We start from the raw sequence: 27,440 nt of genomic DNA on the forward strand, positions 1-27,440 counted from the left end.
ACTGTCCCAGGAGATAATGCATGAGCTAGAAATTGAGATAGGTATAAATTAAAACATTTTTCTCTGTGTTCACTTAAAAAAAAGAATATCCACATTTCAATATATATTACTTTGCTTAAAGATGGTTTAGATATTACATTTCTCATGTTTTCAATCATTTAAGAAGGCTTAATCTGGTTATTTGCAAATTGCCTCTGTTAAGGGCTTTTCGAAGCAGAGTACACTCCAGGGCAAGCTAGAAACCTCAAATAAAAGGCAGCACTGGGGAAGTCTTACCAGAACAGAACGCAAAACAACCATGTGACAGCTGAGCCACGCCAGAACCAAGGCTAACGGCCGCAGACATGCAGTGCTTAACAGGCAGGAAACTTGCTCACAGCCAGCTTTTCTCGAGAATGAGGCATATCACAAGAAAACAATCTGGGGTCTTTGCTCAAGGAGGTAGGAGGAACAACTTTTGGGGTTTTTCTGTGTACATCTAATCTCCTGTATCGCTACCTATGTGGACAGAACTGAAGAATAAGAATTACTGTTTAGAACACGAGCCCTAAAAAACTGTGTGGAGTTCTCCATCTTTATGCAAGTTTAAATTTATTTTCATTAGAAGTGGCTAAAACCAGCTACGTGGTTTCAAGAACTGCACAGTGGGTCTGCACGGTGCTTTTGTCTCTGGGCTCCAGGACCTTCCCAGCCTCTGCCTCCTGATCCAGCCTCCTTCCCCAGGGTCCCCCACCTGCAGAGACCTGCTTTCTGCTCTTGGTGAGACCATGGTGTTATGATCCATACCAGTGGTTCTTCCAGCGTGACCCCCAGACCATCAGTGACAGCATCACTTGGGAACTTGTTCAAATGCAAACTCTCAGACCCCACCTGTCCCTGCCTGCCCCAGAACCAGAAACCTGCAGTGATTCTGATGTGGCTCGTTCCAGAACCTCTGGTCTACACCACAGACAGAGTTAAAATGTACACATGACCTTTCCTGTGCTGCTAAAACCCTCCACAGAGCCCTTTTGCTTGTGAGCAAAGCTGTGTGCCACAGTGAGGCAGCTGCTGGCCCCTCCTCACACTGGGTCCCCTATAACGAGAGGGCAGCCTCCACTTGCTCCCTTCATTGCTATGAACAGGCTGTGTCTTAGCATTTCCATCCTGATTCTCCTACCCACCGCTCAGCAGTCGTACAGGGGTCCTTCCTCTGGGGACCCGCCCTCCCAGGCTCTGCCCTGCCCTCACCAGGTCACACTGTGGTGGCTGGAGCTCCCTGAGAGCAAGCACCAATCTTGTCCCCTTTTGCACCCAGCCCCCAGTGGGCCGCTGGGAACCGGAGATTGCAAAGCTTTACAGTTTTCAAATCTCTCCTGACCATGTCATCTGATCTTCAAACTGAGGTGAACCAGGAGGCTAGCATGATGGCCTCTGCCTAGCAGAAAGGGCTGTCACAGCATAGGGGCGGTGGATGAGTGGGAAAGCACATCCAAGCGTTGGGGGGATCCAGGTTTGGACCCCCGGCGCTGTGTCATGTCTCTGTCTTTTGCCCATAAAACGGGAAAGACAATAGCAACAACAGTCCCTTTTTGTTAAGGACACTTTTACTTAATACTTGTCCAGGAAGCTGACAGTAGAATGCCCTGACCTTTGGGGCTTCCCCTGAGGTTTCTCACAGGAGTCTCTGGGGGTTACGTCAGGGTGAATGGAGAACTCATTAAACACAGCAGGTAGATAGGCGTGAAGTGACTCAGCTTGGGGACTCCAGGGCAGAGGATGAGGCCATCCTCTCCTTGCCTAGTGGACACAGACTTCTTCCAGAACAAGGTCTCTTGGGGGCTTTGATCTCTCAGATCCTGCTTCTTGCACCTCTTCCCGATTTTCCTAAGACTACAGAGGGGTCAGGCCCACTCAGCTGCAGTTCTGCTCTCTGAAGGCCTCTGTTCACGGGGCATTGACAGGAAAGTAAGGACGAAATGGTATTGCTCCAAGAGAACAGCCTCTAAATTATTAAAACCCTGCCATCCCAAAACAAGAGTGAAACCTAAAAACCCAGTTGCTCGTGGATCTAGCCACTGTGGGTCAATCAAGTGGGTTAACTGACTTTGTTTTTTTCTCCGTGACTAGATGTAATGGATTTCCTACTCTTAGCTGCAAGCACGGTGCTGGAACCGAACAGCCCGGCCTGATGCAGAGCGAGAGCCGGGGGTCAGGGGGCCTCGTGAGGGACGCGACCGCGTCCAGGAAGCCGGTGGAGCTGAGGGTACAGGGCCCTGGCTTGCCGCCTGTGGGAGTGCCGGGTGCTTGGCGACTAGGAGGCCTCTCCATTTAAAGAGATCTCAGGTGAAGAGGGCCTCGATGTCTGATGCTTCAGGAACCTGTGATTTCATTTTCCATCAGGAACAAACATTTGCTTTTATATGTAATTTTATATGTATCTTTAATGTTGTATTCTTTCCCCCGTGGACAGTTCCTGCGAAGCACGGCCGTCACAGGTGTGGAGGGAAAACCCCGGCAGGAAAGCCTGGCCAATGCAGGTATTTTCTCCCAAGCAAAGAAGTCGTGATGCTTTCTTGCACAGAAAGGGTTGCCAATACTCCTCGGGTCCTGAGTGCCACAGCGCAGGGCGACCAAAAGGCCGAGTTCCACACCCCTCAGCCGGAGGACCGGACAACCCTGGGCCCCCTGCGGATGCAGAGCCATGTGTTATGATCACACGTTTGAGGCTGATTTACTTGGAAAAGATTTTCATCACCATCATCACAAATCAGGAAGTAAGACAAAACAGTCCAGGAATGCTTCCCCTTTTCAATACTTCTGAAGGGCCTGCATGGCCCCTGAGGCCCTGGAGGGGCGGGTGGTGGGGACCTTCCGCTCTGAGTCACTTCTGAGTTGGCCAGGCAAACTCTATGCTCAGCTTTCAGTTGGTGGTCCTGCCTGGGAGGTGGCGATGTCCCAGAAAGAGGCCGGGCTGGCCCTTCTCTGCCAGCCCATCGCGGGGGACTGCTTCCCGATCCGCACAGCGAGCGTGTTGGCCAAGGTGATGTCTATACCCTTTTCTCATTTCCATGAATGCACATCTGTACTGGAGCTGCAAGGCAGACAGAACCCTTCTCAGGGAGCACTGAGGGGCCAGCCGATGTTTTCCAAACAGTGAGACATAACTAGGGTGTCCACACACTACGATTTGCCCAGGCTGGGCCTGGCTTGCATCTGGTGTCTGGAGTCATTATTAGTAGCTCCTCCTTTCTCTCTCAACAGGCCAGGTTTGGCTGACATATGATACAGTCACCCTATTATAACCCATTAGTAGGTTATGCAATCAATTTAGTGGGCAGCGACCAACATTTAAAGAAGAGTCGCATAGAAAACGTGGTTCTGTGCAATGTTTGTGCTGGGTTGCAGTGTGAAACGGATTTCCAGCTGTGCACTTGAACCAAAGGCATTGAAAGACTGTTGGCTAGACCAGAGACTCCTGACTCAGCCCAGCACAGTCTTAGAGGCTTTCTGGTAAAAGCCGTGCCCACCTATCACCTCTCCCTTCAGCAAACTCAAGAGACAGACTCAGCTGTGTTCTCCTCTTCTGAACCTATGGATGCCTTCATCACACGCATCACTGTCTGGAAAACAATGGTTTCTCCCAGAACCCTCTTAATAATGATTTACCTGCTCATCAACAAGTAGCCCTTTGCATCAGGGTTAGAAAAAACACCACTGAAGCTCAGATAGCTTCTTCTTAGGATAGGTCCCACTTGAATTAGAAGGCACAGTTCCTGTCCTCAGGGTGCGTAAGGTCCTGTTGGGTGAACAAGACCAAAACACACCTGGAAAACGCACGAGTAAGAGCTAACCTGCATTTCTAACTCCGAATTCAGACTGAATGGCCAAGGCACGAACAGGGGCAAGAAGAGGTGGGTGGGGGGAGCTGGTAGAGGAGCACTCGGGGCAGGGGAGGAGAACTGTGTTCTCCAGGCTGCAGGGGGTGGGGTGGGGGCCACTGGCCAGGAGGAGCGGGGCATCCGGGCCCCCGAGAGACAACACCAACACTGGAGACACTTCTCCCCGACTCCAGGATGCACACACGCACGCACACATGTGCACGCGGACTCACACAGTCCATCTCCCCGTGTGGCGGCCGGCAAGGGTTGAGGGCTGTGCTTGCTTCACGCTAAAGGACATGCAGGGGTATGATGGCCAGTCCAGGGGCCTTCACTTTGGGGTGGTTTCTGGGGTGGTGGCAGGATTCCAAGAGCCCGTGGACCAGCAGCCCTGTCAGATTACAAGGAGGTGCTTGTTCTCGCCATAAAAAGTGGAAGCCTGAGGCTTTCTTTGTTTTATTATTTATTTATTTATTTAAGATTTATTTATTTGTTGGGGGCGAGGGGCAGAGGGAGAGAGAGAGAATCCCAAGCAGACTCCCAGCTGAGCACAGGACCTAAGGGTGGGGCTTGATCCCATGACCCCCAAGGGTCAGACGCCTAAGCGACTCACCACCTAGGTGCCCCAAGGCTTTCTTTGAAACAAATGTGTTAGAGATCGTTAGAAACTACCACCTATTTATGGAGAATGTGGTCCACGATTCCATTTATTTCCCTAGTGCCCAGCAAGACATAAAAGCCCCATTCACAAGACGTACACCTGGTCTCAAGATTCAGGATGAAGCTCACAATCACCCATTGTAAGTTTCTTCTTGCTAGTTATTGGCAAAATATCTTTTATGACCCAGGTATTCTACTAAAGCCATTCTGCTTAGGGGACTGTAACAATTCTCAAGACATTGGTGGAGTGTTCTGCAATTTACAAAATGTAACACAAAATTTATTCACTTTTCCCAACAACCTTGGGAAGGAAGCTGACTGAATATTATCACCATGTTCCTATTAACAGACAAGGAACCTGAACCCCAGGAGGGGAGAAGCAAGTTTAAGGACATGGGACCCTCAAGTTGTGGAGCCGAGACTCCAGCCTAAATCCCATCGTGTCATCCCCCAGGAGAGACCACAGTTACTCTTTTGTTTTGATTTTTTTTTCTTTAAGAGGAATCAGTTCTGCATGTAAGGAGTTTGGAAGTTGCCACTGAATCCTGGTAACAAATGAAAGTCTGAACAAACTGAAAAACCAACCACTTTTCTTGGATCTGCAAGACAAGGGAGGACACAGGACCCGCGGCTGCCCCACAATCGGAGAGACAGACGGGTGGTCAACGGGAGTCCCTGCTTGCCAGGGCAGAGTCACGAGACGTACTACTGATTCAGCTGCAGCCCTCGAGCCAGCCTGGCGTTGGCAGGCAAAGGGCTCAGTGGAACAGAACGGAGCCCGAACAGAGATCCACGTAAGTACCGGCACGACATTTGACGACGGAGCAGAGGCAGTTCAGTGGCGGAAGCACAATGTCCTTGTCACATCTACCAGAACCAGTGGGCATCCCCATGCAGAACAGGAATCGAGACTCAGGCTCACAGCTGCACAGACGTTAATGCAGATGGATCACAGATCCGAATGTAGAACGCAAACCTAGGAAACTCCTGTTAGACGCAGAGGAGAGAACGGAGAAGACCCTGGGTGTGGCGAAGCCTTCGAAGACACAGCACCAGAGACAAGGTCCACGAAAGAAAGAAAAACTAAACTCCTGCTCTGCCATCGACGATGTCAGAGAGTGAGAAGACAAGCGCAGACTGGAGATGCACCTGATGAAGGACTGTCACTCAAAACACACAAAGAACTCTCAAAACTGAACTGAGAAAAGAAACAACCCCATTAAAAAAAAAAACAAAACGGGCCAAACACCTTACTAGACACCTCCCCAGAGAACACATATAGGTGGTAAGTAAGCTCATGGAGAGATGCTCCACATGAGGGCACAGACCGTGGTGCTTGTGGAACTGTGTTTGTGCTCCTGGGATCAGCACCTACGGTGCACAGGACAGTGGGCACTCCCTCTGGCTCAGGCCTATGTCCCGTGAACACACAAGAGCGCGGGTTCGTTGCCTTCTGCGTCTGCTTCTCCGGCCAGAAGTGCTGATAACAACCATGCTGTGTCCCACAACTTGTCGGGGGATTAAATGAGATGGTCCACAGAGAGCTTAGTAAATGCTCTTGGTAAGCGATTTATGTTACTTGGTTTGATTTTATAATGAAAACCATCTTTATAATGAAAGAGGTTTTAAAGACGATTAATCCAATGACCCAAGTCGTCCTCATTCAGGTGAAGAAATGCTTCTCAAGCTTCCTCTGTACACGTGCTGCGTTCACAGAGAAGGTCCGAACACGCTGGAGAGGGGTCTCCTCTTCCCCATCCAGCCCAGACTGGCCCTGCAGTGGAAGGGCAGGGGCCCCGAGCCAGAGCCTCCCGGCCGCTGCTTCTGGGTGGTCAGAGGCACAGCCCCAGCCTGCGGAGAAAGCGGAGGAGCCCTGAGCTGTAACTAAGGGCCTCTCTAGTCGTGGATGCTTCACTTTCAGAGTCATGGGGAGACAGGCGCGGGTCCCACCTGGAACCATCAGAGACACCTGGGCATTTGGGACAGGTGTTGACTCCACGTGGGAGCTGGGCTCCACAGCTCGGAGGGCACAGGAAGGCACTGCGGAGAGCTCAGTGCTAATGATCTAGGAGCTGCCGCGTGCGCGTGTGTGCACGTGAGTGTGTGCGTGCATGAGACCAGCATCCCACGCCCTCCTCCTCTCCTCTGTGAAGTCGCCAGCTCTCCTGAGGAAGGAGCAGACACCTGGAAAATGCCTTTTGAGAGCTCAGATGCCCCGTGGAGGGGCGGGTGCGTCCAACTCTGTCTGAGACCCCTATTCTGAATAAAGGCTGCTTTCCCGGAGAAACTCTGCATTGTTACTTCGCTTGGAGCCCGCGGTGATAATGGCAAAGTGATTTTGCAGCTTGCTCGCGTGCGGCTGCCGGGGTGACATTCTAAGGAGGAGGGGCGCTGGGGGGAGGGGCCGCCCCTTGGTTTAAGTCACTACATGGAACGTTCCTTTGTTAGTGTGGAGGGCTCTGAGGAAAAAAGTGACTTTCTTTTAAAATCCAAATATGGCATTTCTGAGGTAAACAGCCACAGATATTCTGGAGGATTTTATCCACTGAGACCTGAATGTCATTATGAGAAACATCAGACTAACCCCAACAGACAGCCGCTTACAGACTCACAGGCCCGTGTTCTTCAGAGACACATGTCATGTGAGAGAAAGACTGAGGAATGTTCCAGATTGGAAACCCCTGAAGAGTCACGACAAGCCTGTACCGGGACCCGGACAGGATCGGGGCCCAGATGGCAGATGGCGTAACAGCAAAAACGTTACATTTCCTAAACTGGATGACAGTGCTGAGGCTAGAGAACATCCTCACTTTTAAAAGACTCACGCTCACATTTTAGGAGTAAGAGGGAGGGTGCACCACCAGCGATGGGTGGTGACGTGCCCGCACACCCACAGCTCCCCAGGGCACAGGCCGCCGGGGTGAGACTGCCTGGAGACTCGGCTGCAGACGCGCCGGTCCCCCGCAACTTCTGAGCACACAGGGCGCCAGAGACACGGTGTGACGGTTGTGTTTCCTCATTGTTCTGACAAAGTCCAGGGTTAAAAGGCAAATGTAACCGAGAAATGATTTGACAAACTTGGCATAAATTTAAGAGGCTTTTTTTTAGACTAAAATTAGATTTTATTTGAATACAAAAGTAGTATCTGCTTATTTCTGAGAAAGTCGTAAATATAACAAAGAGATTTTTAAAAGGGAGCACATAGCTATCACAAGGACCTCCCCGTTCCGAGGAGCTTCTGTCCTTTGTCAGCGGCTCTTGTGGCCGTGGCCTGCGTCCAGCCCCAAATCCCTCAAAGCCCGCCCAGGCGACTGACAGTCAGCAGGGGAACTTTGTCAAAACTTCAGCTCCTTTTGCTGGGTCTCTAATAGAGCTCCCTAGTCCCCAGTAAAACAAATATTTCTAGTTTCCATCCTTTCCTCAATTATTTCAATTAGTCCTAAAATTTGTACACCAAATGGAGAAACTAGTAGGACTGCTCGATGAATAGCCTGCCAGAGGACCAGGGCCTTCCCTCCTGTCCCCACCTGAGGGTCTGGCCAGGGCAGCCAGCACTCCAGCCTTGCAGACTGCTGCTGCCTGAGCCCCAAATGCCCGTCTCTCCGGGTAAGGCTGCTCATAGACAAGCCCACGGAAAGCGGGGGATCAGGGAGGTCAGACCCTTCTCAAGAGCCCCGTTCCGGGTTGAGACCAGTCTGGTGCTGTTCAAACTTCTGCCAGGCCCCAGCCTGCAACCCTGAGTTTTGCCCGATGTGCCCCGTTCTGTGGACACACCCGGTCCTCACCTTTGTTTGACAAGAAACAGAGGCCTTGTGCTCACTAGAGCAGGGCCCTGGGCTCATGGTGGAGCCTTCCCACCCCTGTGAGACTCCGTGGGTCTTCTTTGGCCTTGGAAAGACTCATTCCTTTATTGGGCAAGTATTACACATCATTGTCACAGGTTCAGTTAAAACTAGCATAAAAATAGCTCATAACTGTGCCTGTCTCATGAATCTTCTGTATAAGTACCGCGCGCTAACCGATTGCGCCACTCGAGCTCCTCTCATGAATCTTCTGAATCATGTCTCTGCTCGTGGTCAGATTTCTGCCTCGCATGAGTCAGCCGGCTCATGCGAGCCCCGGCTCTGCCACGGAAGGCTGCGGCGTCGTGTGCTCTGCTTACGGCGTTCTGACCCAGCCGTCCTGCTCACGTTGCCCCCTCTCAGCTCAGCTGAGTCGGCGCCTGCCTCGCTGTCCAGCTCCCAGTGTCCCCCACTGCTGATGGGCAGTCCACCTGGGGACTCACATGCCCCTGAAAACCACAGTGGGAAGCTCCCTCCTGCCATCTGATGTGAAACGAAGCAGACACAGCCCTTGGAGCTGGTTCAGAAGCTGGATTAAATGGGCAACTGTAACAGAAGCAAACACGGGGTGGAGGTGCGCCAGATCTTGGGTTGGTTGGCATGCCTGGAGGCGCACACTTTGCCGCGTTCAGGGCTCTCATCCTGGCTCCACGTCCCACGGCAGCTGCTCAGCACCTCCCTGAGGGACCCCTCACAAGGGACTCCTTGTGAGGACTGAGTGAAATGCCAAAGTGCACCTGACCCAGTTGCCCCACGGACACCAGGGCGGCCGTGATCTTTGTTGTCGGGGTGGGGAATCTTGGGGAGGCCACAACGGCGTTTAGGCAGACAGAGTTACTAGTGTTTCTGAAAGCTGAGAGGAGAGTGCAAAAATATTTTTAGGAATATGGCATAATATGGAAGAAATGTGTCCACTTGATGCATGGGGAGGCTGAGATGCCAGACAGTTTTCTTGGTTAAATTTAGCTGAGGCGCTCTTTATTTAAGAACTATGTTAGCAAATATATAATATAGGAGACACATGGAGTGCACCACCTTGCGTGTCCACTGCACACGGACGCCAGTGTGTGGCTGGGGGGCGCCCTCTGGCCGGGCAGAGTATTCAGCTTTAGGGCAGAGTCACGCATGACGACTGAAGCAAAGCCAAGGTGGGGGGATGCTGCCCTAGGTCCTTCTACATTCATCTGGAAGACTCCTGATACTCAGGAGAAAGGAGGCACCTCTGACCCCATAGAGACCTGTGGCTGCTAAATTTCTAGGCTTTTCCATGTTTCACCAGCTCTCAGCATCCCTGGGAGACGGGTTGGGGCCCTGGCCTGAGGAGGTGCCCCGAACCAGAGCCTCAAAACAGCCTTTGCTGCAGGAAAAACGCCAAGAGACTGCTATGGTCAGGGGAGCCCCAGGGTGGGGGCCAGGCCTGGAGGGATGGACGACCAGGCAGATAACTCCAGGTAGAATGACTCCTGCTGGCAGTCCGGACTGAGGCTGAGAACATGACCCTAGGACAGCTTCTTCAGCCCCATGAGTGGGGACACCCACATGTCCCTGGAAGGGTGGGGCACGGGAAAGGACAGAGGGCAGCTCCTGGCATGACCCTTGTGGGCCCCTGGGAGTGCTCCTTCAATCCTTAATGGGATGAAGCACTTCGTGCAATGGTTCAAAGATCAAAGTCCTGAGAGGAAAATGCTCCTATGGCTGGCAAGGCACATGCCCGAGGGTGGTTTTGGTGGGAGAGGGTCATAGACAAGGAAGATTGGACACAGAAACCAGGACCTGGTGACAGAGAGAGTCTGAGCCAAGCCTGGCCAGCTTTATTATCTCACTGTGAGACCCAGAACATAAAGGCCCAGACCACTGCCAAACCGGGCTGCCTTGGTCCAGATTGAGAAGCAGCTTCACCATAGTGGTTCCCGCCATCATCTGAGAGGCCTGTGGGGTCTTCGGACACTGTTTTCCTTCATGGGACTCCCCATTCCTGAATTTATTTTATCTTTTAATTCCCTTGCTGCGTGTAACCAAGCCTGTGGCTTTTGTGGAGGCTAATTTTTTTCTTGAATTTAATTAATTCTGAAACCAACAAACTTTGCACACACAACACCCAGGGCAGAGTCTGGCTGTGTGAGAGCAGGAAATCCAATTAAAATCATAAAACCGGGAGGACAGTGAGCTGCTGATGAGATGAGGAGTGACATCAGAAGCAGAGTTCACTGGGCTCATGGCCAGGGTTGCAGCTCCCCTCAGCTGCCCGAGGAGACCCAGCTGGGGCCGCGAACCCTCCGGGCCCTCTGCACGTCCGCCACACCGCGTGGTTCTTGTCTTCCGCAGGATCCCTTAAACAACCAAGCATTCAAAGTATGTGAACAGCAGAAACTGCAAGCAGGAAGAAAAGTTATTCACTTTGGTTTTGTGCCTTCATTCTTTTCACGTCCACACGTTAAAATATTTTGACTTTCTAATCCATTAGTAAGGAATGTGCATTCATGATATTTGTAGAATCTCTGAAATGTTTAATTAAGAAGACAAATAACTCTTCAAACTGGATGGAAAAGCATCAGAAAAGCAGAGACACTGTGCTTCACGAAGGCAGGGCTCAGTCACACGTATTTCTGAGGGCCTGGAAGAGTTTTCCATCAGTTTTCCTGGGAATGCCACCTACAGTGTGGCCCAGGGGAAACGTAAGGAAGAGGAGCTGCCGGCTTTGACTTGTCAAGGGTGCCAACGTTGCCTCGAATGTCAGCTCTCAGCATCTGCCCACGGCCACACTGAGTTCGTGATAACAGGACAGACTCACAACACCGGGATTCCCAAAAAGCGACTGTGGAATGAATGAATGGGGACGGGCCCACCCTCGAATAGGGACCCACAGCTGGCTCTGAATAAATGCTACTGGGAGGTCTGGGGACACTCTGCTTCCACCCCACACAGGCGTCTGGGATACCTGCAGACGGTGGAACCGGAGGTGTGTCAGAACCCCACCCCCTCACTCCGGGCCACAGAGGGCCAAGACTGTTCCGGTTGCCGAGGCCTGCCTTCTTGCCTCTGAAACGGCCTGATGGCACCCATTAGGGTCACCTGGGAGGCAGGTGTCATGTGGCAGGGTGCCCTGAAGCCACTCCTGGAGCCCTGGTCATCGTGAAGAAGGGCAGTCCCCACTCCCGGTCAGCCTGCAGGGTCAGCAGAACAGGGCCTGTGAACACTTCCTGCTCCAGGACAGTCCTGAGACTTCAGGTGAATTCTGTACCAGTTCAAGGCTTATTCTTAGAAAGCCAATAGGATGGTCTCCTGGTTTGGTCCTATTAAATAGCTAAACAGCAGTTTGGGACTAGTCTAGAACCTGAAATCCACAGGTTATCTTCCTATGAAGATGTGTTCTGAATTCAGATTCGACCTGAACAGGTCACCGACTTCGAGCTACACCTGGAGGCTCAGCAGACACGATCATGGCACCAAACCTCCGTCTTCCAGCGGGAGCAGCTCAGTGGCTGCCAGAGCCGTCAGTCCCAGTGTTCGGGGCTCTCTACCACCTCGTGTTTCCTGCCCAACAGGCCACTCACGAGAGGCTGACATCTCACGGGGCCTTCTCGCAGAATCCAGTCAGTACAAGAAGAACGACATGAAGTCTCACTGTGCCGTGTAGGACAGCCCCCGACCAGTGTGCAAAGCCCGATGTGGTGAGACTCCAAAACCAGCAGGCTGATCTGGAGCCGAGGAAAGACCAGAGGTAGGAGAGAAGGCAGAGGCCTGAGAGGACATTCTGTGGCATCAGATTCTGAATACGTGTCCTTTTACTGATGCCCTGGGAGCAGCTCTGCATCCGTGCTTCCCTGGTTACAAGCCTGGCTGAGGGCGCAAACGACCCCTGGTGTCCTTCGGGACGTGCGGGATGGAGAGCAGCAGCACAAGTTCCCTGAGGGACACCAGGTGCGCACAGGCCCCCGAGCAGTTCCCTGCCGGCTGGAGAGAGCGCAGGCGCCACCCCAGGCTTCACTGGCAGCTCAGGTGACTGCACGCCGAGGGGGAAGGTGAATACTTCTGACACAGAGAAGCTGAATCTCAGTGATTGCACAACAGAAACAGAGCTGGGGCCCCGACGACGTCATGTCACACCCGAACCTCAGTGTTTCCCTTTGGAAGGTGGGCTGTCACCAGGACTAAAGAAGACAAGGTGTCGGGGACGTGGGGGATGTTAGTCAAAGTGTACAAACTTTCAGTTATAAGAGGAATAAGGTCTGTGTCTCACCAAAAAAAGTAAGTAAATAAAAGGTAAATATGTGAGGTGATAGATACTTAGCTTGACTGAGGGGATCACTTTACAGTGTATGTACATACACAGGTCAGAACATCACGCTGCATACAGGCATATGCCGTGGAGATACTGCGGGCTTGATCCAGACCACCGTGGGGAAACAAACATGGCCATGAAGGGATTCAAGCGAATTGTTTGGTTTCCTAATGCTTCTCAGAGTTACGTATACACCATCCCATAGTTTCTGAATGTACAACAGCATTATATCTAAGAAAATGATGTACATACCTTAGTTAAAAAATACTTTGTTGTTAAATAATGTTAATCATCATCTGAGCTTTCAGTGAGTCCTATCACTGATCACAGATCATCCTAACAAATATAATAATCATCAGAATGTTAGAAATACTGTCAGAATTAGCAAAACGTGACACAGAGAGACGAAGTAAGCAAATATCGTTGGAAAAATGTCCCCCACAGACCGTGCAACATTGCCCCAACGTTCAGTTTGTAAAACACAGTATCCGCCAAGTGTGATCCTGTGACGTACGCCCGTACCTTAAATATAAACAGTGTTTGCATGTCAGTCACACCTCAACAGAAAAAGACTGCCTGAGATGATGTTGGTAATTGATGTGGTTCATAGTGTGCACTGGACAACGCCAGTGATCCCACCACCCACCACCATCATCCTGACAGTTGGCCAGACGCCCTTCAATTAGTGAGAAACTCGCTAAAATGTAAGGTACTTCCTTTTCTAGGGTTTAATAATTTGGTGGCAAAAGAATAGGCTTTATACTATAAATCTTGGTGAGGAGAGCAAAGACAGTCCCTCTATAAAAAAGGAACATGAAAGATGTGTTAATCCCCCAGGAAAATGTATCTGACAGTGACATTCGTACCAGTCTCACTGATGGTGGGGTGGCAGGGCCCAAGGTTGGAGGGAAGTGAGACCAACATGCATGAGTAGCTAGGTATTCCCTAAGGCTCTTTAAGAGGGCCTCAAGTATGTTCTCACACAGCGGGTGTTTGCAGGGGATGGGGGCATGAAACGCGTGGTATTCACCTGTCATTAATATGGCATCGAGGGGGTGCCGGGGTGGCTCCGTCGTTAAGCGACTGCCTTTGGCTCAGGTCATGATCCCGGAGTCCCAGGATCGAGTCCCGCATCGGGCTCCCTGCTCAGCGGGGAGTCTGCTTCTCTCTTGACCCTACCCATTCTTGTGCTCTCGCTCACTCTCTCACTGTCTCTCTCTATCTCAAATAAATAAATAAAATCTTTAAGAAAATACGGCATTAGGGGGTGAAGGAACACGGCCCAAGGGGAGGATGGTGACCTGGTTTTCTGGTGGTAAACAAAGTAAAACCACAGTCATACAATGTTGCAGGGTGAACATGCAGGAAAGAACAGCCACCCCAGCCCTGGGGCTGAGCAGAGCTGAGTGGACTTGATTTGACACATCACTTAAACAATCACACTCCCAGAGAAAGGGCTCATCTTGAGCACACCTCCGTGGCCTCCTTACAGCACGCGGACAAACGCTGCAGCCCTTGCCATAGGCGGAGTCCCCAACACGCCCTGGGCACTGTTGGCCAGGGACATGCTCAGTCTCTCAGTTTGCAAACACGCTCCGTCATTAGTCCTGTCTCCTGCTGCTGGCCCACGGCTAAAAACACGGCTGCACAGCTTCTGGACGGCCCGCTTTGCGGCGAAGTCCTAGACAGGCTAAAGAAACCTGTCGGCAGAGTGGATGCTCATTAAAGCTCATTTCAGGCAGGCAGAGCCGTTCAGGCTAACTGAAAGCAGGCAAGGAGAATCAGGCTTTCCTGCCTCCAAAATGACGGAACCACAAAATGAGCCAAATGTGGGGCACAGAACCGAAATAGGGACTTTGCCCAATTTGGCCATTAAGAAGCAGCACTGCTCTTTGCAGGAAAGGAAATGTACATAATTCTTGTCGGGCAGCACACGGACGCTGTTTCGCATACACTTCCAGAAAAGGGACTAGAAAGTGCGAGAGTCACGCGGGGGCCCTTACCTTGCTCTCGTCCTCGGCATCATTATAGCCGCAGGCGTCTACGAAATCTGGAAACATCTCTGACCACCCATCACTTGTACAGTTTTTGCTTATGTTTCCTGGAAGATAAAATGTAGGCATTAGGCTTGCAGGTCCACAGCAGCTGGCCTCGGTGCTGACGAGCAGGCTCGCAGGCGCATGGCCCTAGATGCCTCCTCTCTCTGGTCAGCGAGGAGCGGAGTGCAACCCATTCAGCCACTTCACGGTATGTGCATTCATCCCCCCGGAAGCTGGGTGGCTCGCGGGAGAGCTTCTGTGTCATGAGGCATGGTGCAGTGGTAACCATTATAATGGATGGTGGTGTTATTATTAAGGAGCACAATGAAAATTAGCAGACTCATATTCTGTCCAGGGAGAGAGAGTGATCGCCAAATCCCAACCATTCCAGAGCCTGCTATCCCATTCCATCCTGTTCTGTGCCAGTTTCCTCACTCAGCTGCCCTGGGCGCTGCACTGGTCACTGACGTTGGACGAACAGACGGTGGGTGTAAGATTTAAACTGCATGAAATAAAGGCCGTTTTGATCTTACAGCACCATTTTTTTTTGCTCTTAATTATGTAAACGTGTATGTTAAACTCAGGAATGCAATGTTCCCTCTATTTAAAAGAAAGTATCAGGGCGCCTGGGTGGCTCAGTTGGTTGAGCCTCTGACTCTTGGTCAGACAACCCATCCTTGTGAGCTCCATGTGCCAGGCTTTGTGTTAGGCAAGCTCCACAACCCTCTGCAGAGGGTCTGACTCCACTGCCCAGCTCATTTTGGGACTTGCTCACGTCCTCCCAGGACAAGTCGGCATGGCCAGAACTCAGAGCCCAGCTGCCTGGCTACAGGGCATGTGCTCTGGACCATTTTGTCCCCGACACAGGGCACATCCACCCTCTCTGCTACACTTGAAGGCACTCGCGGCACCCTGAGGCTTCAGCGCTTCAGAACAAACCTCCCTCCTCTCCCAGCCTGCCCCCGCTCCTTCACTTGATGACCTGTTGCTGTCTCTTTCAGAGGCTCATTCTTGGTGCTGTAACGAGTCCCCACAGCCTTGCTGTCACACTGGAGGCAGAGTCCCTGCCTGCCTGTGGGAGTGGACTTGCACCCCATATCCTCCTAGCACAGCTCAGAGGAGCCTCCCCAGCACGAAGACAGCAGAGACAAGGTGTTGGCTGCCAAGACACCATGCACGGCTATCAGGAGAGCCCCCCAGCTTCCCACCTACTGGAGGTATGAGAACTCAGAAGAGAAAACAACTTTTTATAAAAACACAGATTTATTTCTTGAACATTGGGTCTGTGGGCTGAAATGATCACAAGTCACTCTGTGACTGGGCGCTCCCCACGGGTCACTGTGAGGAGCGACTACCATATCTGTAAAAGCTTTCTGTAAACTGGAACATACCACACAGATTCAAGCCCTACTGGTTCTTAATTGTATTTCAAGACCACCCTTTTATCTCTGCCTCAGAGATAGACAGCCCAGCCTCAGCCCATTGTCATCTGATGCCTGTTGGCCTCGGCCCCAGCCCTACTCAGCCCCCAGCTCTGCATTATGTCCACGTTTCTCTAAGTAATTGCACAAACACTCCAAGCATTCCATGTGGACAGCAATTTGTCAACAGTCTGTGTAAGTACCTCCTGGCTCACATTTTTGTGACCAGTTAAACAAGTGGATGCATATACATTTCAGGTCATCTAGCTGTGATATACAGACTTAGGGAAACTCCAGCAAATTTTCTAGTGGTAGAGATGCTCCCCACAATAACAAGGCAGTGTCATGCTCCCTGCTTGGACAAAAAAAAGCATCAAACATTTAACCCAAGACATCCTGGGAATTCTCATTCCCCAAAGGGGAGGATGCACAGTGATTCCAAGCCGAGCCAGATTCTAAGCTGACCTGGGCACTGTGTGTCCCAGATGGCTCCTGTCTGGTAGAGGTTGGGTGCTCTTGCAGATGGCCCAGGAACCAGAGATCTTGTGTTTGTCAATGTGAAACCCCTGCTGCCCCCAGAAGGATTCAGAGCCAAGCCATCTGATCAGGGGAAGCTTAGGTCTATGCTAGTTCATTTGGGATTTCTGGGAGAATATTATAGCCCAAACCATTTGGTAGAAATGTTATTGATGGGACAGGATATTTTTTAAAGTTCAGATTCTCTAAAATGATTTAGTTTTTCTGAGTTGAAGATGACCAATGACTGAGCATGACTTCAGTCTGCTCAGACTGCTTCATTGACTAAATCACGAAGGAAAACGTCTCACCTTGCAAGTCACAGGGATGAGCAAAACCTGTTTCTTTTGAATCTCCTTTTTTCTCCATCCCAATCTGTGCCACAACATTCTGCTCAAAGTACTTCACCAATTCTAGTTCTCAGAGTTTTTACCCTGTAATGTTTGCTCAAGATGAAAATAAGTTCTCTATAGTACTCCAAAGTAACACGCCTTTCTGATTTCCAGATGTATCTTTTTTCTATTTTTCCAGATAGATTTCTTCGTATTATGAAAATCTGGATCATTTACAACAAAACAAAACAAGACACAACAGAACCGCCTTCTTGGGGACAAGCCAAGAGATGCTGCAGCGTTGTGCAGAGAGCCAGCCGTAGGGCTGGTGGCACCCCCACGCGGCCAGCCCCTTCCGACCCTGGAGACAGAGACTGTGGGTCTTCAGGCCACATGGTGCTAGTTCAGAAGGTGGGGGCTGGGAGCTGAGGAGGGTCAGTCCAATGAGCAAGATGTTTCCTGTGGACGAGAAACTGCTCTGGACTCCAGGAGAGACTGGCTGCTGTCCCTGAGCATCAGGGCTCCTCAAAACCTCTGGGGAATGCTGAGGACTCACGGGCAGCCACACACGGCAGGGAAGCATGGAACCACATTTACGTTCTCGGTGCCTAAAGCCCGCCGCCCCCCGTGGGCATTGCCACCTCCCCTCATTTTGGTGCTCAGGCCCCACCTGTCATGTACCAGGCTCATGCATCCACGCTTGTCTGAGGCCTGCTCTCCCCGGTGTTTGGTTTCAGGTGGCTGACCTGGCAAGAGGCCTCTCATTCTCCTGCTCCTAAAACCACTCAGCACACGATGGCAGAGCTGTTCCTGACTCCCTTAGTAGAGGAAACCAGTGAGCTGCTTCTTGTGGCCTTGATGGGGAATCCAACCCACAGCCTGTGCAGGAGCTGAGACGATGCTGACAGACAGTACCTGGTTTGTTGTAGAAATTGCTGAACACTTTAGGACAGGGCACCGTGACGGTCTCGCCTATGTCCGCAGGGCGCCAACACGTAATGTTGTCCCAGACACCAGTGCAGGCTGGAGGGAGAGAGAAAGTGTAAGAAGGACTAATGCAGCACGAAGGAAGCATAAGTGTTGCTGCTTGTGGGGATGACCAGGTCGCCAGGAGCACATCTGTTTAAAAGCTTTGCAAGTAGGGCCGCCAGGGTGGCTCAGTCGTTAAGCGTCTGCCTTCGGCTCAGGTCATGATTCCGGGGTCCTGGGATCGAGCCCCGCATCGGGCTCCCTGCTCGGCGGGAAGCTTGCTTCTCCCTCTCCCACTCCCCTGCTCATGTTCCCTCTCTCGCTGTCTCTCTCTCTGTCAAATAAATAAATAAAATCTTAAAAAAAAATTAAAAAAAATAAAAGCCTTGCAAGTAGATAGCCCATTACTTAGATAATTATCTTGCAAATTACATTTTTGTGAAACAAGTTTGCACCAACAATATTATTGAGAATATTCTTAGCTTGTGTGTTCATTTTAATCAGGTTTGGAGAAATAACCAGATGTGTGGTGGAAAGTACTTGAGTATTCTAATGTGTACTGTGCACTGCTGAATTTTCATAGAATGGTCAGTTACTCTTCTACTGCTGATATGCATCCCCCAGTGTGATCACATGGGTCCTACTGGGGATTTGTGTAAGTCCTGGAAGCTTAGGGTTCCCAGGATGAATGTATACTTGTGCTTTTAGGGCATCTGACTTCAAGGGTAATTTGCAAATTTAAATATGTGATAAGTTGGCTTGATTTTAACAGTTAAGACGGCATCTAAGTGATGAAATCTTAAGTTACCCTCATGCAGGTATCAGATAACCTAATTTGTATAATGTTATAGCTTAAACCATTTTCCAGATCTCTTACTGGGCCTCAGCAACCACCCACCCTGTGCAAGGCGTACAAACACGCGTCCGTCATGCCAGATGAAAGGCAATGACCTCTCAACGTCATACAAACCGTGACTGAATCCACACTTGAACGCAGGGCTTTTTACTACAAGTCCAAGATACTGCTACTCTATTTTGTGACCTCTAAAGTGCTATATTTCATTTAAACCTCAATATTGGAGGAGCAATGTGCTAGCCTAGAGAAGAAAGAGAGAACAACGGGTCTGCTCTCATGAGCCACCGAGTCCTGTGCAGCGACTGCACATGAACACCAATGGAGTCTCCACAGTCCTGGTTTGACCACAGGAGTGTTTATTTCAGGAATGCAGATACTTCTGATAAAGTGGCTGTAAGTCAAGTTTTGCAGATGAAAATACTTTCTAAAGGTTTTAAGATAAAAATGAAAATATATTTATTCTAAAAATTGTTACATGTCAATAATTAAATGAGTGTATACATTCATACTATATTAACATTCTTACATATTTAAAGAAACATTGCTTTTGAAGAAATATTGAAAACAAGTCATCGAGTACAAGTGAGTGACTAGCTACTCCAGGTGTGTACCTCGGCTGCAGAGACCAGGCTGGTGAGAGGCCCTGCAATGACTGTCCAATCTCAGCACAGGAGACAGGTGGCTGCTGAGGCTCGGACGAGACCGGCCAGGGCCAGGGTTCCCCACAGAGAGCCACCAAGGGGGCCAGTCAAGGTGTCCAGGTCTCCAGAGAAACACAGGTGGAGGCTGAGCCTCTCCACCAATGGGGAAGCAGCACATTCTGACCACTGGCCATGGTTTTTGTGGAAGTTCAACTGTCTTCACCACAAAAATGACAATTTCTGCTTTAATAATGAAACCTTAATGGAGACATATTAAATCCATGGGTTCATTTCGGTCAATCTTCACATTACAGCTGGGTTGGATTCAAGTACCTAGAGTCCGACGGATCATCCTTTCAATCGCTGGCAAGCCTTCTCTTTATTTGTGCATTTACTGGACCCCCACGCGGTGACTGTGCAGGACTCAGAGGCCACTCAGAGGTTACTCAAGAGTAACCAGCCTTCCTACCTATGGTCCAGTGGGGAGGGCAGTGTGCCCGGCCCAGGGATGCGTGTGGATGAGGGCCAGAGGCTGGTATTGAGGCGTTCACATATGCGGCGAGTCTGAGGCCAGGAAACAGCCAATTAGGAGTCCATAAGCTCCTCTCTTCCACTTCCCAAATCCCACGAAAATGACATCAAGAAGTTTGAAAGGGCAGCAGCCAGAGATGTCAATAAACTTGGACAATAGAAAGCATACGTCTGTGCTAGGTAATGAGGGAGAGCAGAGGGAGACACTGCCAAGCCAGCAGGAGGGTGAGGAGCAAGACACAGGCGACGCTTGCCCACTGGAGGGGCTCTGGACCCAGGACACCAAGCACAGGGTGAATGGAAGAGCACCCCGTCAAGTTTGACTTCTGAGCATGGCGACCTCCACCTTTCCTTCCCTTGCCAGGTTCTTCTGGAGGCTGAGGTTATGCCACCTATAACCGGAACAGAACCTGTGGGAGGCGCAGCCAGGCGAACTGAGGCAGGGGGATGGAGCACCCAGGGGGAGATGCTCTAAGAAAGAAACAGCACTTTGTGATGAGAGTAATTTGTTGTTCTGGTACAAAGTGTGATGCTTAATTACTGCTAGATATATAGAAAATGAAGGAACAGAAAAATGAGGTACTTATTGTTCCAGGAAAAGCATAAAGTTATATAAGAAAGGAAATATTGATTGTTATATGATCAACTGTGGTAAATCAACAACTGTGACATGACTCGGAGGGCAGATCGGAGGAGGGACAGAAGTGTGACAGGCAGGGGCCATTCCTAATAAAAGAACAGTATAAGCAAAGACATTACACTTGGGAGAAAAGTCTAGTTTGAGAAATGGCAAGTAGTCTAGATGGTCTAAGTCAGCGTGGCTCAGGCGAGGCCATCAGGCCTGCATGAGGAATTTATTTTTGTGATGCATTGGCAGCAACCCTCGGTATTTAAGATGGTGGTAATGAAGTCCAGAGTCAGTCTGCAAGGAGAAAAATTTGTTCGTACCAATAGACTCTGAAAAGTTACCTGATAAAATTTAGCAACCATTCCCAATTTTCAAAAACTCTAAGCAAGAAAATAATATAATGAGACTGCTTTAATATAACAAAGACCATTTGTTTAAAATAGCAAGTATGGGAGCGTCTGGATGGCTCAGTTGGTTAAGCAACTGCCTTCGGCTCAGGTCATGATCCTGGAGTCCCGGGATCGAGTCCCACGTCGGGCTCCCTGCTCGGCAGGGGGTCTGCTTCTCCCTCTGCCCTCTTCCGTCTCATGCTCTCTGTCTCTCATTCTCTCTCTCTCTCAAATAAATAAATAAAATCTTTTTAAAAAAATAAATAAAAGAGCAAGTATGACTGGAAATGATTAAACACAGTGTGCAACCAAAGTCAGGAACCTGACTGGACCCTTGCTCTCACCACTGATAGTCAACGCAAGTCAGAACTCTTAGCTAAAACAGTAAGTAAAAGAAAATGAACCAAGTGGAATACATTGATGTAAAACTGAGAAAAAAATCCTAGAACTGCACATTCCAAGATGGCAACCGCCAGCTACATGTGACCCTTTCAATTTAAATCTGAACTAATTCAGATTAAATACAACAGTTCAGTTCCTCAGTTGCACTAGCCACACATGGTCTGTGACAATGACAGGACAGCTCAAATACACAACACTTCATGCCTTCAACATCTGTTAATTTAAAACACAAAGTGTGTATTTATTACTTAAACTTGGAGCACAGAGCCAAAGGCTTTCCCTTGAGTATGGACTTGCTGATTGGGCCTCTCGGTGTTTCTCCTGTGCAGACACACCCTGAAGCCTTGCCTCGGGTTCCCACTTTGAGAGTCTGGACGTGTGCTGACAGACTGCTGCCACGCTAGATTTCCAGAGCTGACCCCAGCTGTCATTCTCACCTCCAACTCGATAGCTGCTCAGCAGCTTGCCTCTCCTAATGTTCCCGGAGCACACACCCTCGTTTTCGCAGAGACGGTGCCTTTCGGTACTCCATCAGCTGGCATACCATTTGAGGCGGTTGGGTAAGGAACAGATGTAGGAGGCAGCGGTGTGTTGCACAGTCTCCCAGAAGCTGCACGAGGAGGTGACAGGTGGGCAGGGAGAGCCCTCAGCGGGAGCCTAGCCAAGCTGCCTGGAGTGAACCTGCCAGTTTCAAGGGAAAAGCAAGTATGGGTGCCCACCGTAAACAATACTCTAGACTAAGCGGCTCAGAACACTCAACCTTCTTTGCGTGCTGCACACCTTTCTTAAACTTCACAGCATTGTCGGCGGGGGCATACGCAGGACACTGATGAACAGGGTTCAGGAAAGGCTACCATTGGAACATGCTCCTGGGAATGTCCCTGAAATATGGGCACAGGGGACAACTCCAAAGGAGGCCATTGTAATTCGACCTACCTGAGATCATCTTGTCAGAGGGGAGAGCCTCACCAAGTGGGGAGGAATCTGCCATAATTAAAAGGAGACTCATCCCCCTTTACCCAGTTTTCTCTCCAAAGTATTTCCAGGCAAGTCGGGCCTCTCGCAGATGATGCTGTATGTGTTGTTTTTGGATTTTGTTCTCATTATCTCAATGACATAAACATCGACTAATTTTCAGGCAAAGCGCAACATGAACCTCATTCCTTTCATGTTACACTTTCTCTGGGAAAGAGATTTGTGAGTGCTGAGCTTCATCCTCACGGCCCTGACCCTGCACTCCACAGGGAGGCTCTCCAGTCCAGAGCTGGGACCAGAACACGTTCTCATCTCTGCTTGTCACTGGTCTCACCCCAGAAGGCCACCGTCCTCACCGGCCTTCACAGGACCTGAGGCGATATGCTCTCCTCACTTCTGTCTTCCACGTTCAAGATACTTTATGATGACAGCCCTGCATGGAGCCAAAGGCACGTATCTGAGTCTTCCTCCTCCTTAAGCCTCAATGTGACAGAGATAAATCCCCCACTTCTGCGTGTGGACAGTGGGGTGACTCTCAGTGCTCGTGTAGCAAACGCCCCGGCTTATGTTTCAGACGAGGCTGTGACCATGGCCACACATGGATGCTGCCCCCTCTGTGTGAGGATCCTGGGGTACTGCAGGCAGTGGCCAGGCCCAGAACCATCTACCTTTCTACCCTTCGAGAAATCCAGTCCCCTACAAATATCAACTCAGAGACAGACAACTTAGGGAACCCTGGTGGCCTGGCTCTTAGAGTCGGACCTCTTGGTTCCCACGTGCATCGAACGACAGAGGTGCGTCCCCGGAGCGGGCACCGGGAAGCACTGAATAGTGACAGGGAGGGAAGGGACTAACCCCGCCTGCGGAGGAGAAGCTGGGAGACCTGCACTGGGCGGCCTCTCCATCCGGGGCTCCTGGCTCTCCACAGAGTGTGGGGAACGGGCTGCAGGAACAGGGGAGTGGGGAGAGGACAGACAGAAAACTCTTTCTAGCACTTAAGTGTCAGGCTGGGCAGTATTTGGCAGCCTCCCTCCACGTTTAGGAGCAAATATGGCCAATAGCTTCCTCCATTCAAAAGCTTAATCTAAGTTTAAAGTCACAAGTGGCAAAGCTTCTTCCAGAATCAGACATTGCAGGGAAGCCGATAGAGTGCTCGGGGGGTCCCGCCCAGAGCCACCTCCGCGTGCAAAGGGGCCTTTCTTCCTCTCTGCCCGCTAATGAGGACCTCTCAACCAGGCTTTGTGGGAGGTCAGTGCCTCTCCAAGGGCAGTTCCTGCAGGAAGGTAACAGCCAGAATCCTGAGGAAAGCATACAGTCGCACAAGAGGAATTTCCATGGCTTGGTGTGAAGGGTTACCCTTGTCCTGGTTTCCACGAGCCGTACGTGAAACTCAGATTCACCACGTCCGTCTGAGGGAAGACGCCCAAGACACAGTTTGATGCAGCAAGACAGAGACCAGCCAGGAGAGCCCCGCACACACTTGCCTCTTCTCCTGACGCAGGTGGCTTGAGAGCTCAGTGGGGGCGTTTTCATGTGAAGAAGGAGATGGAAGGGGGTGGACGGGAGACACTGAGAAGTAACTGCTGTTTAGTCGCGGGAGGACAAAGTGTAAAGGCCTCCAGTGTGGGTCAGCTCAGCTCAACAGGCCTCCCTCAGTCCTTAGTGAAAACACAGCACCAAGTCCGAGGACCTTCATTACAGACGGTGGCTTCTAATTTACTTTTAACTTTTTTTAACCTTGCTCAAGAAAGACCAGAAAAACAACACATCCAGCTCTGCCCGAGATCTTTCTGATGCATACCCTTTCTGAACCTCAGTTTCTCCTTCTGCAAAGTGGAGGTGATCCCCGTCAGCCACTGAGCAGAAGACGTTGAGATGGTCAGGCAGTGAGCCCACGAGAGGCGGGGCGGCGCCTCCCGTTCTCCCAAGGATGCCGAAGCGCCTGGCACCTGGGTGCTGAACTGGGCTCCTAGACTCCTCACCTGATGCTCCTCCTCTGGCCCTCCATGAACCCAGGAGCTGTGCCCAACCAGCCCCCTCAGGTGGAACCGTTAAAAGAGAAACAGATGGTGCCACAGTGTTAATGCTGATCGTGGTCGAGCTGACAGAAATACCACCTCCTATGGGCCAGGCACTGCCCGCAGCACTGTGGACACAAGAACTCATTTAATCCCCAGAACGCCAAAGGCCACTGGTGCGTTTCTCACCAGGACCAGGCCGGCCCAAGAGCCCGATTCCATGGCCTGTGGGTTGCCCCAACCCCTGGCCCACACAGCCTTTGAGGTGACTTAACTGGAGCGGCTGGGGTGCAGAGAGCCGGGCCACCCAGCCTTGGGAACAGCAATCCGCCAGGCAGCTTTTGTGCTTGGGGTCCCTGGAAGTGCCAGGCAGGCGGGCTCAGCCTCTGATCACACTGGGGCCTCTGCAGGGGCTGCCCCTTTGGGGCCGCTCTCCGGGGGTGAGCCCATCGCAGGTGGAGGGTGGGGGCTCAGCGTCACAGCTGCCCCTGTGGCCTGTATTTTGGTCCAGGGTCACTGGACATCTCCGAATGGGAAGTAGCACTTCAACAACAAATGTCCCGATTCGTCACTCCCTTTGCCATTGCCTTCATCAGTCCCTTAAACTAAGCACCAGTGCTCTGCCAGGGAGAAAAGAGTAAGAAGTGGGACGATTCACAGGGTCAGCGGGCGATCATTCTTAAAGACAGCAGAGTCTCAGAGTCGGGAAGAAACTTACAGCTCATCTGCGAAACACTGCTTTGTGGACGGGAGGTCCTGCCTCAAGAGGCTGCGAGATTGTCTCAGGTCGTGAGACCCTCTGGAAACACGTCCAAGCCCTCGCCGAATCCTGCTGCCATCTGCCTGCTCAGAACTTCTCATTACTTACTATGACAATAAAAACACCTAATCAAAAAATGTGTTTAAAATTCTACATGTTTGGGGCGCCTGGGTGGCTCAGTCGGTTAAGCGTCTGCCTTCGGCTCAGGTCATGATCCTGGGGTCCTGGGATCGAGCCCCGCATCGGGGTCCTTGCTCTACGGGAAGCCTGCTTCTCCCTCTCCCTCTCCCGCTCCCCCTGCTTGTGTTCCCTCTCTCTCTCTCTCTGTCAAATAAATAAATAAAATCTTTAAAAAAAAATAAATAAAATAAAATTCTACATGTTTTACCAAGTGTGCATTCTTAAATAACAAAAGTGACATATACCCACTGGACGCACGTTTCCACGCTGCATCAGCTCACGCAAGAGGAGAACAGAGACGTTGCCCCAGATAACCTCCAGTGCGGCCTGCCGTGCATGCAGGGAAACCCACGATTCCTACCTTTATAATTTTGTGTACCAACATGTCTGTGCCAGATCCAATCTGAAAGAGCGCCGTTTCTTCCTGGCTGTCCCCTGGGCAGGTCTATCCCTGGAGGAGATGCAGGCTGTGCCCCTCAAGTTTTTGACCACTCTGGGCTCAGGCATAGTCTGGTGTCCCCATCCGATGTGTCTCGTTTCTCTTGGGCTCACGTTGAACCAGCGGCCTGCAGCGGGTGGAGGCTGGGAGGACAGGGTGTGCAGGGAGCCTTCCTCAGTGGCTGGGGTGGGGATCTGCCCGCGCTGCCCCTGGGGCCTGGGAGGCTCAGAGCTGACCTCCTCAGAAGCATTGGTGGTCTTCCCACATGTTCTCTTGGCTGAAACCTCCACCCCCACTTCTCTGTGCAATTGGGCAGGGCCTCTGTCTCCCAGCCACAGCCCCCGATCTCCGCGTAGCCCCTGCTCTGCGGGCAGCTCCCAGGCAGAGGACAAGCACAAAGTCAGAGATGAGAGATGTGGTCTTGGCCGGTGCCCTGACGGGAACTGATCTCAGAGGCCCCGAAAACGCCTCTGAGGCAGTTACTACCTTCTGTTTCACATGGCTCACTCATTTTTATTCCTTGAAGACAAGGACCCCCGCTTGACGCTCTGTGTTCTCGTACAAGAAGAATGAACCCGATAAAAACTGAGACAGGAGCAACACAGAGCTGGTATTCTCACCATGCTGTCGGCCACCAGGAAGGTCTGGATGGTGTGAACTGTATTCTCAGTCCCTTGAGTTAAATTAAGAACCAGAGGAGCCCCGACAGGCACAGCTTTGCGACCACCTAGGACTTGTCCGTGGATCCTCTGAGCTCTGAAATTCTAATTTAATGGTCTTTAAAAAAATGAATTATCTTCATTTTGGTCATCAAAGCCATTGATCTGTTTCCCATTTCTAGCCCCCCTCCATGCCTGTTATCAAATTAAAGAACTAAAAGCTCAATGGAATGACTCACCAAGTGAGTTGGAAAAAACCCTTTTTACAAGAGCTTTGTCTGTGAACCCAGCCGTTTGTTCTGACCTGAATCCCCAGACAAGCTGACTCCTGCCCAAGCCCTGTCTGCTGGTCCCACAGAGCTGGCCCCAGGGCCATGCTGCACACAGGCTTCCTGAGGGGACACTGGCTTATCCTTTTTCACCAGGTAGGTGCTCACAAGCAGGTGAACACGGGACGACTCTGTGACCAGAGTTCTCCCCTCACTCTAGATGCCAGACACTGGTGGGCACCCAGCATTCAAAAGACCAGACGTGGGCCCTCTGACTTCTCCCAGTGGTGATCAGCACATCTGAGCAATCCTCTGACCTCGAGGCCTCAGGTCACCATAAGGTTTGTCGCGTGTCCTGTTGGCACTTGGGCGACTTGTAATTTCTGCTCTCGGCCCGAAGCTCTTGGAGCTTTCAGAGACTACTTGCCATTACAACTGCAGCAGCTCAAAAATATTCTTAGCCCTACTTTGCTTTGACTTTCTGCCCAGAGACCACCCCCAAATGCTGCCATTCCTGGACACTCAGCCATGGTTTCCTGGTGGCCTGAGCTGAGCACACAGCATAAGAAGGACCCCGGGTCTCTGTTTCCCGAGACATGGATGTCATCCCCCAGCAGCTACCAGGAGCTACGCAGAGAAGCAGAGAACTGCTGGGCCAGGGTCCTCTGCCTCAGTGTTTACTGTAAACAAGAGTCCCCACTGAAGCCAACAACGCTCTCCAGAAAGCTGCATGGTGATGATGAGCAGGGTCGCTCTCCAGAAGGCTGCATGG

The 27,440-nt window shown here is 51.0% G+C and overlaps 1 protein-coding gene across 1 annotated transcript in view; it reads right to left on the reverse strand.

Moving 5' to 3' along the window:
* The window catches only part of VIPR2 (vasoactive intestinal peptide receptor 2), a 64,508-nt gene that overhangs the window by 22,402 nt on the left and 14,666 nt on the right, over positions 1 to 27,440 (reverse strand). The window contains exons 3-4 of the mRNA XM_044920029.1: positions 17,868 to 17,975; positions 14,648 to 14,745 (exon numbers count right to left, since the gene is read on the reverse strand). Of these exons, the coding sequence (XP_044775964.1) occupies positions 14,648 to 14,745; positions 17,868 to 17,975 (206 nt within the window). The remainder of the gene's footprint in view (positions 1 to 14,647; positions 14,746 to 17,867; positions 17,976 to 27,440) is intronic.

This window comes from Neomonachus schauinslandi, chromosome 12 (assembly GCF_002201575.2).
Source record: "Neomonachus schauinslandi chromosome 12, ASM220157v2, whole genome shotgun sequence".
Taxonomy (NCBI): Eukaryota; Metazoa; Chordata; class Mammalia; order Carnivora; family Phocidae; genus Neomonachus; species Neomonachus schauinslandi.